At 49.8% G+C, this 16,287-nt stretch overlaps 1 protein-coding gene across 2 annotated transcripts in view; it reads right to left on the bottom strand.

The window, feature by feature from the left end:
• Positions 1–16,287, bottom strand: part of Kcnab1 (potassium voltage-gated channel subfamily A regulatory beta subunit 1) — a 302,880-nt gene that overhangs the window by 81,475 nt on the left and 205,118 nt on the right. For both annotated transcript variants that reach the window (XM_027934029.2, XM_027934030.2), the window contains exon 2: positions 14,320–14,363. In XM_027934029.2, the coding sequence (XP_027789830.1) occupies positions 14,320–14,363 (44 nt within the window). The remainder of the gene's footprint in view (positions 1–14,319; positions 14,364–16,287) is intronic.

The following is a 16,287-nucleotide window of genomic DNA, read 5'->3' as shown; positions in this document are numbered from 1 at the left end:
ACAGACAGATGACAGAGGCGAGGAGCTGTCCCCTCTACCTCTCGAAGGGCATGGAAAATGGGGGTACCTCCTGCGCGGGGCAGGGGCAGTCAGGCAGCCCCCTGCTCATCAGTGGTGGTAATAACAATTCATTCACAGGAATTTTTGGAGGATTAGTGAAATTTGGAAGGTGCTTGTGTCTCCAACACAGCACTCGCTTGAATCCCCAGTCTCGCCTCTGTGAGTTTTAAGCTCCCTTGGGAGCTGCCCTCTGAGGGTCTGATTCTGTGGATCTGAGGTGCAGCCAGCTCATCTGTGTATCCAACAAACATCCCAGGTGATCTGGAGGACAATGACCCATCGAGTAACCGAGCCGCGGCCACAGGAGAGGAAACTGGACGCAGCCCTGGGCTTGGGCTCCTGAAACTCGCCTGAGGCTGCCCGCTCTGCAAATGGTGCTGGGGCCTCAGCCTCCTGGTCAGCTTCCCATCTGCCAATGTTCTCCACGAGCCTGGCCCTTATTTTTGGAAGCAAACTGCAGCCTGATCTTTCATTTTTGGCTTCTAGAGTGTTATTAATGAGCATCTGGCCAGAGTTAACAGATGTGATAACAACTCAGCCTTTTAAAAAAAAAATTTAACTTTGATTATCTTTTCCTTCAAGAACCAGTAATGTCACCCAGACTGTCTGGGGGAGAGGTGGGGCTCTCCCACACCTGGGCTTTACAAAAGTGCTTGAAATGGCAATAACACCAGGCAGGGCAGTGGTATAGGCCACAAGAAATGACAGCGTGCCTCTGGGGTAGGTGACATATAGGCAGTATTGCCATCTACAGGTAAAGGACACACACACACATACACTTTTTAAAAAGGACTAAATGTCATTTAAAACCCTTTCCACAGCTTATGCTTTCTGCATAAATAAGTACATCGTAAAATAGGAAACTATGGCCAGATGAGGAGGAACTCTCAGCATGTGCCATCTTTTCTAGGGTCTTCTCTGTTGGGGCTATAGTCAGTGCTGATGCTCACCAGACCCCTGGAGATCTGAATGACTCCACCTAGCTTCCAGACCAGGAAGCCAGGTGGTAAAGAGGTGGCCCGACACGGCTCGTTGGTTGTGGACTGTCCAAAGCTGCCTCTCTCCATAGCCCTGTGCTGCCTTCTGGTGCTGAAGGTCCACCTATCCTGTGCTCCTGCCCAGTGGTGTGGCCGAGTGTTTGCTCCAATGGCTGCTGCAGGGATCTTCCTGAGTCCTCTCCTCTGCCAAATGCCTCGCCCACTGAAACGTCCTTCCCTGTGACACGCTTTATAACTCTTTCTGCTCCAAACCTCCTATCTGGGAACGAAGAACAACACTTGCTGCCTGTCCTCTGGCCACCTCCCAGCTCAGAGATTGTCTCTGCTCCACCTGCAACCAGGATTTGTCTGGGATCTTGTCTCCTGGAGCAGGGTTTCCAGCCTCATGCAAGAGCCATCATCACCACGTGAGGCCCTCGAACCCTGCAGAGCTGGAGCCAGAGATGGAGCCTGGCAGCAGCAGGATGCAACCCCTAAGAGAGGGATCCTGGGCAGACTGCCCTGGGCACAGAGGGCAGAGCATGACCAGGCTAGGCCGGGGAGGGCGGGGCCTCCAGAAGCCTCCTGGTGACCAGGAGACTAGACCCTGACGTGTGGATGGCTGGTGGAGACCTGAGGGTGAGGGTTAAGTGGTCCGACAGACGGCTCTTCATGATCCTTAGAGAGAAAGTGCAAACATTTGATGCTTTCTTTCCTTCTTAGATTTAAAGGGTTTCCTATTAGGTGTCAAGGGATGCTGCTAGCTCCACCTTATTATGTTCCTGGGCAAACCTACTGGACTTCTGTTCCTTTGTTCATCTGATCAGCACAATCCAAGACAAGCCGTCATTGGAAATGGGATGAAGGGCCAGGGGTGAAATCTTGGACTGTTCAAGAGGTAGTTTCCAGGGATAAAGCAGATTGCAAATGTCGATGTGGGAATGAAATTTCTGCACACAAAATCTCCCCCGACCCAGCAACAACCTGCTCTGCACATGTGGATGGCAGAATTCCTGATGCGTGACATCCTGGCTTGGTCCCCTTCAATTTCCTTATGAGGGCATCACACCTGGATCCAGTTGGCACCTCCACATTATTGAAGTGAATGTTATTACTTGGATAATCAGAAGCAAAAGTTATTCCTTAAAATAAATCCTTTTTCCCAGAAAATCCAAACCCAAACAGCATTTCAACAAATCTCAGATCTTCCTTCATCCTGAGTGTGAAGAGGAGGTGGTGTTGATATTTTGCTAGCCTTTTGTCCTAAGTTTCTTGGCCACAGTTCCTCTTATTTTATTTTCTTGTGCCGACCCTTAAGTATTGAGAATTCTTTCTTACAATGAAGTTTCCGGGTCACAGAAAGCCAGCATTGATCAATGCGGAGACTTAGGCTTTGAGGGACTCTGGTCAGGGTCCAGCAAGGTGGTCAGAATGGAATCAGAACCACCGTGGGCCTCGGGGACAGAGGGCAACTTCCGATTCTTAGCAATTCAAGTATTTCGGTATCTTCTAAGGTGGGATTAATGACTAGTATTGAAATTCCCCCTGTGATCTCTTAGCATAGTGCTGAAATAGAGTTTGTGCTCACATTCTTTCTTTTTGGATTTATCTTTTCCTTTCCACAGCAAGTTGCTATGAATAGGAACTCTCTGGGAAAACACTGCTGTTGAGAAGTTTGAAAGTCGGTGTGACCTCCTTTACATTTTCTTCCAATTCTGAAAGTTTATGTCAAATATTCACTGTGCAGAGAGACAGATATATTTGATAGTTCAGTGAGTTGTTCTGTCCCGAACAGTAATAATTTTGGATAACTCTGTGTGTAAAAAACACAGCCTGTGTTCACAGAGCTGACAGGATCTGCTAGGAAATAAATTTTAATTCCATGGCAGGGCAAAGAAACTTTGTAGAAGAAACAAGAAGGATAATACATTGTGAAAATGAATGAACACTGTCTTGCAGCAGTCCTTGCAATGTCTCTCTCTTAAGCTAGGAACTTCATTGTTTAGGATATTAAGTATCATTAAGGAAAGCTCAAAGTAGGAGCACAAAATGATTTTTGCACTTTAAAAATATATTTATTTAGTTGTAGATGAAACCACAGTATATTTATTTTTATGTGGTGCTGAGGATTGAACCCACTGCCTCACACATGAGAGGCAAGCACTTTACCACTGGGCTACAGCCCCAACCCCGATTTTTACACTTTTTGACTAAGAAGTTTTTTTCAAAGATAGAAGATAAAACTGAGGGAACATATAAGGGATCATTTCACAAAAATTATAAAAGTAAAAACCAGTTCCCAACCATATTATAAGCAAATTAACTCAGTTTACCTAAAGATGTATGAATTTATATGTAAGGATTAGCTAACTTCATCTGTGCCCAATGGACATCAACTGTTAAGGATCTCAGCTTAAAAAGAATTTTATTTTCCTAATAGGAAGGTCATAGCTGTGTCAAGTGGATGAATGTTTTTGTGCCAGGCATAGAAGGATGCCTAGACTCTCTTTTTATGCACGGATCCTTTTCTATTTCTAAAGAATAGAGATATCCTTTTCACTAATTATATGTAGAAACTTAACATGTCAAAGAAGAAATTACACCAATCCTAAGTCAGAAAAACCACATCCATCTATTTTCAACTTAGGAGATTCCATTTAACCCATGCTCCATGTAGCCATTCTCCTTTGGGGTGACTTACTACACCGACATTTTTATAATGGTATAGGAGAGGCAGAATAGCTCCCTGAGGGTCTGGAGGAGCTTCCACTGTCAGGACACTGGTGTCCCCAGTCCCGCAATGGTATAGAGATGAGGACGTGTTAACCAGTATACGGACAGAGTAAAATTTCCTAAGATACCAAATGGAAAATCATCCAGACGTGTAACTGACTAGAGGCATCAAAAGACACAAATGCTATATTTTCATTGTCACAGTCCTTTGGATCATTCTCAACCACAAAAAGCAGGACTTCTTGAAATATTTCCAAAACCAACAGCTGGGAACAAGCATGTCATCCCCAGAGGCTGTGTAAGACCTGGTATGTTGGGGACTCTCCTGGAGTGTCTTATGAGTGAGTAAACTCGAGAACCACGGAGGGGGAAGGAGAGCAACAGAAGAACATTCAGTGGACTTGCTTATCTCCTGTGGAGCCTCTTCCAATTCATGGCTGGAAACACCTTAGTCAGAAGGAATTGCCTGTGGTCTCTATTTGAGTTCGTGGGCTGGGAATTCACCAGCCACACGTCCAAGTACACACTGGGAGAACATCTGGAGTGCTGGGAGGTGGGCCTGGTTGCCGGGAGCCATTGTGGTGAAATGACAGCAGCATTTACTGCCTTATAGCAGCGATGGCATCAGTTTCTCCTGCTGGCACAGAGGCCCGACTGAGGGAAGCGAAGTGGTCCTAAAGGCAACTCCTGGGGCTCAAAGCTGCCTGCCTGCCGATGACCGTGCACAGCCATGGTGAAGAACATCCACCAGAGATCTGTGCACCCTGCATGATGGTTCCTGAGGTAAGGCAGGATGCAAAGCCCAGGGAGCCCACCAGGAGGAGAGGGTCTGGTGCTTGCTCATCACTGTCTCTCCAACAAAACTCAGTTTTGTAGCCCAACCACCAGCCAGGTCTGTAATTATTTCTTTTATTTTCCAACAACCGCAAAGGGTAGATTTTCTAATTTCCTTTCAGATATGCTGGAAATCAAGTGCACAAGACAGTTCTCTTTGCACTGAAATGGATAAAGACACCTGCTCACAGCACGGTCCTGAGAACTGAAGGAGAGGATGAGGGTGCCAGCTTCTCTTTCTAGAACTTTCATGTGCCAGGCACTGTGACATGCACTTTACAGACATTAATTGGCTCATTTAAAACTCATGAGCACTCTGAGTTCCAAGCAGTGAGCTCAGTGGTTGACGAGCAGGAAGGGCATCTGGGAAGGGAGGTTCCACAACCCCACAGCCCCACGATCTCCTCAGTGCATGGCCATGTCCACAACAGCCGGCATGCAAGAGCTCACCAAGTGTCACCTTTCCTCCCATCCCCAGAGAGAGAACATCTGAAGCAGCACAGGTTCCGTGGAAGACTAGGGACTTTTCCAGAGACCTTGGTGAAAGTCAAAGTCACTGGTGGAATGAACCAATTCTGGGGGCTCCAACTATCTTCACAAATAAAGCTCAGGACAATTTATTATTCATCGGGGATTATTCTGAAGTGACATGTGGAGAGTAGTGAAAAGATCAAAACACTAAAAAAATCTAAAATTCTTGATTCTTTTTTTGGTACCAGGGATTGAATCCAGGGGTGGTTAACCATTGAGCCACATCCCCAACCCTTTTTAAATTTTATTTAGAGAAAGGGTCTTGCTAAGTTGCTTAAGACTTCTCTAAGTTGCTGAGGCTGGCCTTGAACTTGTGATCCTCCTACGTCAACCTCTTAAGCTGCTGGGATTGCAGGTGTGTGCCATTGTGCCTGGCAAAATTCTTGGGGATCAAAACTAAATGGAAAGCTGACACCTCACCTGCCACTTGCTTCTTGCCCTGGTCACCAAAGTGTTCTGTGCCCCCACTCTGACTGGGCCTCCTGCAGGCTGCGTGGGGAGCAAAGTGCTCTCGGGTGCTCTAGGCTCCACAGTGGGCTCAGCCACTGATGAACAAGCAACTGCCCTCAGCTGCACAGGAAGCCAGTTTGGACTCCTTGTCCAGGCCAGGGATCCTGAATGCTGGCTCAAGAAGCAGGACCCTGAAGGGACCCCAGGTGCCACCCACCAGGTGGCTGGTCTGAGGAAAGGCCCCGAACAGGGACTTTTAAAAGTTCCCCATGTAACTGCAACAGCACCCAGAGTTGACCACTGGCCTAAGCAGTAGGTCAAGTGGTCAAAAGATTTGACTCACTTCCTCTCTGAGCTCCCAGTACAACAAGAAGATTCAGAGTGTGGGAAGAGAGACAGTAAGTTCTGGGCCCAGCAGGGGAAGAACTAGTCACTCTGGAAGTGGAAGGCGGCCTTGACCCCAGACTGGGCACCTCACAGCGCCTTCCGCCTGACCACACGGCTACACACTACTCCTTCCAGATGCTCTCTCTGGTGCTTTGCCCTTCATTTTATAAGCACCATGACCTTCTGCGAAGATCCCAGGGTAGGGAATGACTGTAACAAAAATAGCTCAGTGGAAATAGAAAAAGGGGGAATAAAAGAGTATCAGCAGCCTCATTTTCTGGGACAAGATTACAAGGGCCACCAGAGCGGCTAGAGCAGGGTGCAAGTGACAAGCAGCAGTTTGAGGGAGGCAGGAAAGAATTTCCCCCTCGGTGCTGGGTGGGATGGTCAGGTTCACAGAGGTTTGAAAGGTTGGTGGACGCCCAGCTGGAGGGGCACCGGATCTTTACTGTTCCTACGTACAGAATGAACTATGGACCACCACCTGGGTCTTGCACCAACAGGGGCTCACGCCTATGGCACCCCTATTCAAGTAGAAGGACAGAGACATCCCAAAGACAGACACTGATGCATTTTGGTCTCCTCCATCACCGTTCCCTTCCCTTAGCTGAGGTAGCTGAGAATCTACCATTTTCCTTGCGTGGCTCCAGTCTGGCATTTGGCAGAGTGACGTTATCAGCTTCCAATCCCTCCGAATAGAACCTCATTCAAGTTCCACTGGCACAGAAATTACATTTGGCTTCCTGGACATCACAAATCCCAAGCATAACCCCCCATTTTAAAACATGCATTCAAGACAGGCACTGACTGTCAGTCAGACGGAACAGCAGAAAATGTCGGTGGGTGGAAATATCAGAAGACCACAGTGATGCGTGAAAAACAGACGAAATGCTTGCAAGAGGCCCTAAGGGAGCTGAGCTTGCTCATATCCAAATACGTGCATTAAAGTTCCAGTCATTGATCCCAGGTGCTATCACTTCACTTAGGAAATAGTATTGAGCCCCCTCTACTGCCCCAGAACCAGGCTGGTCGGCAGGGTCAAGATGCAAGTGATAATGCCGTCTCTGTTCTGGAGCACGTGGGCAGTGGGAAAGACAGAGAGTACTGAGTCCAGGCAGCATATAGTCCAGGGTCTGATGGGCCACTGCTGCTGAAAGGGACTGCAGGAGCTGGGCCTCCAGCCCAGACCCGGTGAGACGCCAGGAGGATGCCCAGCAGCAAGGGACACACCCGTGGCTTCCCTCGCCTGCCCCTCCTCCAGTGGCACTGTCCCCACCTCGCCTCCAGCCTCTCTCTGCTCTCCTCCTCCGTGGCACCCTTGTGACTGCTCTTCTCCTTGCTTCCTCCTTACGGGCTGCTTCCTACCCTCCTGGCCCTTCAGCACCTTTTCTCCAGGAAGGCACCTGCGACTCCCCAACTCTAGCTCAGGGAGCACCCGTGTGGGTTCCCGAGGCACCTAAGCTTCTTAGCATCCAACACACTGATGCTCACTCACTCACCCCACCAGTGAGCGCAGGGTGACGTCTCCCTGTGCCTGGAGCTGATGATCTAGCAGGAGGCAGGTCAGACCCAAAACGGCATCAGCAGCAAACATGATTTTAAAATGCAGGGTGTCCTCTGGGTCATGACGCCCTCACACCAGGTCCAGCCTGAGCCAGGTCCCCGTGGCAGGCTGTATGTGAGGCTCTGGGCCAGATCCCAGCTCAATATCCGCCATATCTTTGGGCATCCATGAAAACACCAAAGACCAAGAAGAGCATCAGGGCCTGAGCTTGAGGGGACCATTGAGTCTGTTGCAGTTCCTACGCTCAAGAGCTCTCCCAAGATGCAGGTAGCACCTGGGCTGGAGGAAGCCATGTGTGTGCGCGGGTTGTTGACAAAGCCTCTCTGTTCAGACCCTTCTCTTAGTCTCTGCAGGTTCTCTTCAGAGCTCCACCTATGACACTCTGGAATATCAGGTGGCCATTCCCGCCCTTGGCTATACCTTTGCTCCTAATGGACTCCTGTGAGCAGAGGTGTGCGGTCAACGGCCACAGGGGATTCTCGTGGCAATCACGTGGCCAGCAATTCTTAAGAAGTATCTCAGCCTTTAAACCTCCACTTAACATCCATTTTGTAAAAAATACCAGGGCCTGCTTAAGTGTATGCACTATGGCATTTATTCAACTTAGACTTTCCAGGAAGAGTGACAAGCCTAAGACTCTGGGGTGTGTTTAATATTCATGCACCACTTAAATTCTGTGGGTATTTTGGTCTTAAGATAGTTCATGCTGTTGGCGTTATGCAGAAAAATTGCAAAACTCTTTAAGGAAAGAGATGGCACTTTTAAAATGGTCTCTCCAGTGTCTGGAGGCACTTTATAAATACTGAGGCCTGTGTTGCTATAAAAGGTGAGGAGGCTCCTTTACAGCGGCCTTAGCAACAAACATGGGAATCACGAAGGGTGTCATAAAAAGAATGCCATCCATGTTAAATATTTAATGTCATGTTCTCCTGGTGTCAAAATATTTAGCACAGTGAGAGCATCTCGGAGGAAGAGGGAGACGAGCCAGGAGTACATTCTGCACAGAAGCAACACAATCAAGAGAGGCCCCAGCTTATTTTTGAGAATCCTGATTTTGCTCTAGAAGGTGGTCTCCATTGGGGGGACCACAGAACAAGCCTGGATTAGCTGGTAGGAGCCGAATGGTGGGGCGGGGGTCAACTCAAGCTGCCGCTGCTGTTGGCTCCGGAGAAGCTCCCAGGCAGACCCACCTCTCCCCTTGGGTGGTTCAGTGCAGTGGAAATCCTCCAACTCCAGGTGCTTAGTCTTTGGGCAGCAGCTACCAAGTGACAGGAGGCTGCAGGCACCTGGCTCAGCAGGTGGCAGTTCCGCACTCTCCATCTCCTGCCACCTGGTTGGGACAGGAGCTCCCACCCTGACCCTGCTCCTGCCCACCAGTGCAGCCCCTTAGGAACACCTGCGCCAAGAGGGCCACGTTCAGAAGGCGCAGTAGGGCTGGTTATCGGCACCTTTAAAAGCCACAGGTGATTCCGGTTTGCAGCTGGAGTTGAGGAGAAACACCTCCTGAGAGACAGCGTGGGTTCTCCAAGCTGTAAAATTCTTTAGGTCCCTTCCAGGACAAGGACAAGGACAAGGAGGAGGCTGGCCTGTGATGCCTGAAGGAACAGAACCCCAGAGTGGAGTGAGCCTGCCCTGAGGCAGGTACAGCCTCCAGGCAGGTGGAGAGCAGGTGGAGGCTTGGTGCTCTTGTCCCTCTCTGCTGGTGCCTAGATCCAGACCACACCCTATCTGCCAGTTATTCCCTCAGTAAACATTCAAGAACCTACTGCTTGCCAGATACCGTGATTTGCAAGAGGTAGAACAGGTGTGTAGAAAAAAACAGGCTGTCTCTGCTTTCAGATAGGCAGGGGTCCCAAACCTCTCCCAACATTGTCCTCTATATTCCCAGCTGACCTCAGTGGCAGCCACGGATCCACCCTTGGAAGTTCTTGGGTCTGTGCTGGCAGCCTACAGGTCTCTCCCGAGCTCCTGTGTTCTGCCCATGTTTGGAGCTGGGAGGGCACAGGCTTTTCACTACCCCCAACAGTGTGAGTCCTGTGTGTGCTCCCACAGCTTCCTCTAGCAGTCCTGCCTTGCGGGGATTTCAGCTGGGCCACCTCCATGTCCTGTCCAGGAGCCTGGCCCCTCTGCTTGGGAGACTTCCTGTTCTCACCCCAGGTTGATGATCTTGTCTGTTCTTCCTTCTCTGTCTCTCACCATCACTTCACCTCTGAGGGATATAACTCTCCTGTTTCTGGTCTCAAAGCTTCCCCTCTAAGCAGCTTCACACTGTGGCCAGAAAATAATGCTAACGCGTTTGACCACGTCCCAGGCCTGATCCAAGCTTAGTGGCACTTCATTTATGAAAGCAAGGTTTCAAAACTTCTTGGCAGAGGACACCACCCCTGCCCCTGGAAATATAAAGCACTAAAAAAGATGACGTAGCCATGAGAAGACACAGAGGAGACTTAAAACATAGACAAGTGAAAAAGCCACTTGTATATGCTTTAAATTTTAGAGGCTGCAGGCTGTATGAGTCCAACTACACAGGAAGGAGAACTGTGGAGGTGGGAAAAGATCCCTGGTTTCTAGAGCTCAGGGACGGGAAGGATGAGTAGGCAGAGCATGTGGGGGCAGCAAGACCCATGATACCATCATGGCAGGCACCTGCCGTGACCCACTTGTCCCAGCCCCATAATGCACAGTGGGAGTGAACCCCAGTGCAAACCGTGGGCTTTGGGTGATGTGTCAATGTGGATCCTCGATTGTCACCAAAGCCCCACATTGGTTTGCTCTGGTGGGGATGTTGTGCTTGTGTGGGGGATGGGCATTATAGAAACTGCACTTTTTGCTCAGTTTTGCTGTGTCTCTAAAACAGCTCTTTAAAAAGTTTATTGTTAAAAATTTACAATATGAAGAAAAAGTGGAGCTACGTTGACGGAAGCTGTGGAAGGGAATGAAGAGGGACCCAAGAGTTTGGGACCTCAGGACTCAGGGGAATGGAGCCCCAGGGGCCGAGCTAAGTGCATTAGCAAGGCAACCAGGGCCCTGGGGTCCAGCCTTGCTTCCCCTCCAGCCTCCCTTCTCACCTCCCAGCACCTGCCCTCACGTGTCCTGTACACACCACTGGTTTCCAAGTCCCCTCCACAGGGTCTCCCTCTAGGCATGGCATGTGGCGCTGCCAGTCTGAGGGCTTTTCCCTCCCTTTGCACTCCTTCAAGTCTAGGTCCAGGGTGTCTCCCCCATGGAGCCACCCCAAGTCCCCCAGGAGCTGTCCCTATGCTCGGTTCACTCATGCTCTCCACTGTGGCATCTGCCAAACACAGTGCCCATTGGTTTTGCCTGCTAATCATCCCCACTGCACCGTGAATGAGTCGAGGGCAGGGTTCCTGCCATCTTCCTCTCAAGATCTTCTGTAAACCAGCACAGTGCCGGGCCTCACAAATGTTTGCTTAAGAAGGAATGAACAGCTGGGTGTGGTGGTGCATGCCTGTGATCCCAGAGACTTGGAGGATGAGGCAGGAAGATGGCAAGTTGAAGGCCAACCTCAGCAACTTAGTGAGACTAACCCTGACTAACCCCCCCCCAAAAAAAAACAGGAAAAGAAAGAAAGAATAAGAAAGCAAGCAAGCAAGCAAGCTGGGAAGGGCACAGAGTTCCTAGTTTCTCCTCCGGTATGGAAGGATACCAGAATTGTCACTTTTAACCCTGACCTTTGAAGTTTTTGTAGATGTCTCTGGTCTTTCAATTGCCTGGAGGTCTTGCTGTTGTGGCTGTGGTGCTGGAGATCAAGCCCAGGGCTTCGCTATGCCAGCAGGTCTGTGCTGTGCTGGTCTCCATCCTTGCCGGGTGGTTCCACTACTTTATTTCAGCTCCAGCTGAACCGGGGGCATGACTGAACTGACACCCGGGCCTCTACAGTGAACAGGCTCCACCTGGACTGGACAGCTGGGGTCTGTGGAGCCTGACATGATCTAAGGCTGAGTATTGTGTCTTTGGCTTACTGAGGCGGCTTAGGAACGTTCCCAAAGAGCGCTCGGTCAGCCGCCGGCTCTGCTGCCCTGTCCTGTTCTCAGCAGTGTCAGAGTGCGGCGGGCAGGCTCAGGACACCTGAAGCTCCCGCCAGGATCAGGGAGCGCTGCTGCCCAGGGCCCACCACACACCCCAGCTCACCCCTTGCATTGAACAAAAATGACACACTGCGTCAGGCCCCTGGGACTCGTTGACACAAGGCACTTGGGGACTCCTGAACTTGTCAGTGGTAGGCGCTTTGGGTTGAGTTTTCCATGTAGAATTGGCTGAACTATTTTTCACCACAGTTACCAACTCTAAGACAATTGCTCAATGAACTTTGTTGATTTCTCTACTTATATATTTTTATTTCTTAATTTATATTTGAATTTCTTAATAATTTCTATTTTTCTCATTCACTATATTTTAAATTTATATTTATCGGTAGTTTCTTTCAATAATGAGTACAGAGTAATTATTTACCATAAAGCCTGTTTTTAAAAAATGTAGGGAAAAATTGTTCCTGATAAGGAATCTCTGGGGTCTTTCCAATTCTACTAAACACTAACAGGGTCAGAGCCATAAACTAAGCAAATGTCAAATCACCTTAGACTTGGGGAGAGCAAAGGCCATGGTCACCTCCCGGGTCCCACCAGCAGGAAGAAGCTGTCCGCATCCCTCACACCAGCCCTGACCCATCCTCAGGACCCCTTGCGGCACCCCTACACACACCCCTCCCTGGAGTTGAGTCTTCTCTTTGTCTCTCCAGCCCTTTTGGCCACACTGACTGTCCAGTGACCCTTGTTGGTGCCTGCTTCCCACCTCTGCACCCCAGCCACCCCTTAGATGTCCTCAGCACCACAGCGGAACTCTGGGCCACCTCCCCTTTCCAACTGCCCCTCTCCAGTGTGCTCACTCCAGCAACCCTTGGCCCCTGCAGGACGCCTCAGTCCTAGCCACTTGCCACTGCCCCACTGCATCTTTGTCTTGCTCCTGGCTCATTTTCCTGGCTGTCATCCTCATTCCCCTCCCAAGTGACATCCAAGGTCCACCACTGCAATAAGCCCTTCCAACGCCCTCAGCTTCTTTCCTTCCTTCTTCCTACCTTATAAAACCCAACCTGGACCTGCGCAGCTGCACCTGGCAGAGAAACCCCACAACTACGATATGGTCTCACTGCACCTCCCTTAACCTGAGTCTTAAGCAGGACTCTCAGCCCATTCAGCCGCCATGATGCATGCCCTGGGTGGCTCGCCCCTCTGCTCTCTCCTCTCCTCTCCCTTCCAACTTCCAGAGCTCTTTCCCCCTCACTAACTCTGACAACCTTGCTTCTGATGACCACTGGAAACATGGTGGCCAGAGGAGACCGCCTCAGTGAGACACCTCCATGCCATCAGCACCCCCAGGCCCCAGCTGGCCTCAGAATCTGTGCTCTCTGCCTTCTTTGCCCACTCCAGCTGTGCTCCGTCCCTACTCCTCCTAAAAGCAGTCTTTTCAGTCACCAGTGGCCACCATGATGTGAACCTTACAGTCCATTCTCAGCCCCCGTCTTGCTAGATTTAGGAGCAGCACTTTGCAGTCCTGGGCCCTCCATCCTCCTGGGGCTCCAGGACTTCCTTCTCTCCCGATTCTCCCCACACTAGTTTCAGTTTACTTTGCTGGCTCATCCTCATTTCCCCAGTTGTTCAAAGTTGGAAATCTGGGGCTTCTGATCACCTGCCTCACTTATCTAAGCTAAGCTCCCTCTTAGAGTTCTTGTCTCAGCGTATCACGACTTAGAGAGCACCCATACGTTAATGACTCTGAATTTGCATGTTTGTCCCAGATTCCTTCTAAATTCCAGATTCATATGGATCCACAGTGGATCTGGTCTCTCTCCTCCCTAGCCCTTCCTTTTCTTCCGCATCTCATCTGCTAGGTTTTAATAGTTCAGTTCAGTCTTGGATGAGGCTCCACCCTTCCTGGTGCTCAGGCAGAACATCTCAGAGCCTCCTTTGATTCTCTCCCCTTTCACACAGACCCCAGCAGAACACCTCCCAGCCCCCACAGAGGTCGCTGTGAGCTGGCCACTTCTTACACGTCCCCAGAGGCCGCCCTAGCTCAGGCTTTCTTGGGCTGCAGGTACAGACCCTGTGGTGTTGGGTGCCCGATGCTCAGGCCAACTCTGCCCAGGTCTGGGGGGATCCAGGTGCCTCAGGTCCCCCCATGTACTCAGTCTTCCCCATTTCAGTCACCCTATGCTCTCATAGCTGCCATCTCCAGTGGGGCCTCTTTCAATATTTTCATTTTCTGTGAGGAATAACATTTTTTTATACATATTTTATTTTTTTTGCAGTGGTGTGGATGGAATCCAGGGCCTGGCACATGGTAGGCAAGAGTTCTAACTGAGCTATGTCCTCAGCTCTAGGAATAAAGTATTTTATTGATGAATATATGTGAACGGGCACATATGTATGTATCTCACCTTGCCCCCCGTATTTATAAAAGTATATAAAATACATAATGATATAGGAAAACAAGTTAGGTAAAGGAAATATATCATGGATAGAAAAAAATTCAGGTGAGCTGAGGGGCTGCTGGGGAGCATAGAGGTGCACCCAGGGGTCCTTCGTTCCACTGGGTAGGGAGGTCTGCAGAGGGGAGGGTCCTTCTGGGCAGGGGAAACCTTAAGGGGAGGGGGGCAGTGCTGTCCAGGAAACCTCCCTGTGCCTGGACCCACTGAGCCACCATCACCCCGACCACTCCCCAGCCTCCCACCTTCCAGCCACCCATCAAGACTCCCCGGGTACTTACCAAGACCCAAGCAAGAAACTCTGAGTCCTGATTTTCCAAGATTCCTAGAATGAAAAGAAAAAGCAGCACATGGTCATCACTGCTCCTCAGGTGGAACCTTGCAGCCTATCCATGAACGTAGTATGCTCCTTGTCCAGGCAGGGGAGAGGCAGAGCCCCTGTGGCCTGGGGAAACAGCTGCCTTTCCAACTGGCAAACTTGAGATCTGCCAGGCTCAGTACAAGGACCAAGCATCCCCCATGTTTCAGTCCCAGATGGTCTCTTTTCCAACTTGTTCTCTGCCCTTCTAGAATGTGAGTTCTTCCAGGGCAAGACACTTTCCCACCAACCTCCCAGCACCCTCATGGAGACTGACACACAGCTGGCCCTTCCTAGATGCCCATGTCCCACGACTGACAAAGTGACCTTCAAACCCAGCACTGCGTCCAGAGAAGAGCCCACAGCACTCTGGGGTCACCCAGCCTGGATTCTACTTTTTAAACACCAGGTGACATAAAGTGACCACAGGGAGGTCAACAGTGCCTTTCAAAACAAGTCTCCTTTTCCTCCTCAATAGTTTTGTTTTCATCCCAAAAAGCTTATCAAGAAAAAGAAGCATATTTTTCTTTCTCCTGGAACCCATTTGCCTTTCCACCTGAGGAATCCGGATTCGGCCCATTGTTCTGTCTTTTGACCGACACGTGGCAGAAGATGACAAATTGGGAGGGAGGAGATGGCTCCCAGAAGCAGCCTGGGGTCCAGTCGAAGAGGCACAGCTCAACAGTTGTGACCTGGGGACAGTGCCTCCCTATTCTGGGGTCGGACACACTTTTCCTCTTGCTGTCCCCTCAGCAAAACCCATGGGCCTTCCAGCCAGCGATGCCTCTGCAGGTTGGCAGCCTGAGAGTGCGTGATCAGTACACTCGCCTGCACTAAGCTTTTTTTCTCCTGCTTACAGTGGCTGTCCTTAAACTGCCACTGAAGCCACACATGTAATTTCATAATGCAGTCAAAAGTGCATGGTGATGCAAAGGATTGGAGGACCTGGGGTTTTGACCCATGGTCACAAGGGACCAGTGACCTTGGGAAGCAGCTGTCCTTTTCCTGAGGTTCAGTTTCTTCAACAGTAAGACGGGGTAGCAATGCCTGGCATGGCATCCCCACTGAGGGGCAGGACGTGTCACTGTGTGCTGGCATGCGACGTAGTAAACAAATAGGAGGAGGAGTGCTTCTTGATGACATCCTACTCTGAGACCCCCCACCCAACAGATGTGTTGCTAAATTCCCCAAATTCATGGATGTTTCCCACTGCAAGATAACTGTCGTGTAAGAAATGTGTGAGGAATGTCTAAGCTACTAAGCAGGAGGGAAAGAATTGGACTCTGTGAAAATGCTTTTCATAAGACATTGTGCTTTCAGCAGATTCTCAGAAATCCACAGGTTGTGCAACCAGAAGACCTTTCTTTGTAATCTAAACGTCTACTGATGTTAAGATAGGAATCTAGAGAAAAAGCTCTATAGTGGGGAGAATAAAAAAGACCAAATCAAAACCAAAACAAAGTACAGTATCAGTGAATGGCAGTCTTGAACTAGAGATGTTCAGCATGGAAGAGTCTCTAAGTCTCCCTGAGAGGCCAAAGTGTCCCAGCATGCCATGTGCTGTGATTGATAGAGGAGCAAGGTGCAGTCCTTCCCCCTGGGAAACCTCAAGTCCAACAAGGGACAGCCTTGGGGTGTGTCCCACGGGGAGATCTTTGGGAGCACATAGCCATGGGGAGCTGCACAGGTTTGTATTTGCACGACTTAATGCTTGTCATGGGGAAAAGGGACCTAATAAGGGTTTTCACGCAATTCTAATATCTTTCAGTGATTCTGAGAACAACAGGGAGGAGCAACTGGGTGCAGAACCCCACAGAGGGAGACAGTCCAGAGGTGAAGGCTTTAGACTCAAGAGGTTTTTCTAACAAACTAAACAAAGCAAGCTTGTGTC

The sequence above is a fragment of the Marmota flaviventris genome, chromosome 8 (assembly GCF_047511675.1).
Source record: "Marmota flaviventris isolate mMarFla1 chromosome 8, mMarFla1.hap1, whole genome shotgun sequence".
NCBI lineage: Eukaryota > Metazoa > Chordata > Mammalia > Rodentia > Sciuridae > Marmota > Marmota flaviventris.
The sequence above is the reverse complement of the archived record's forward strand: the minus strand, read 5'-3'. Positions and strand labels throughout refer to the sequence as shown.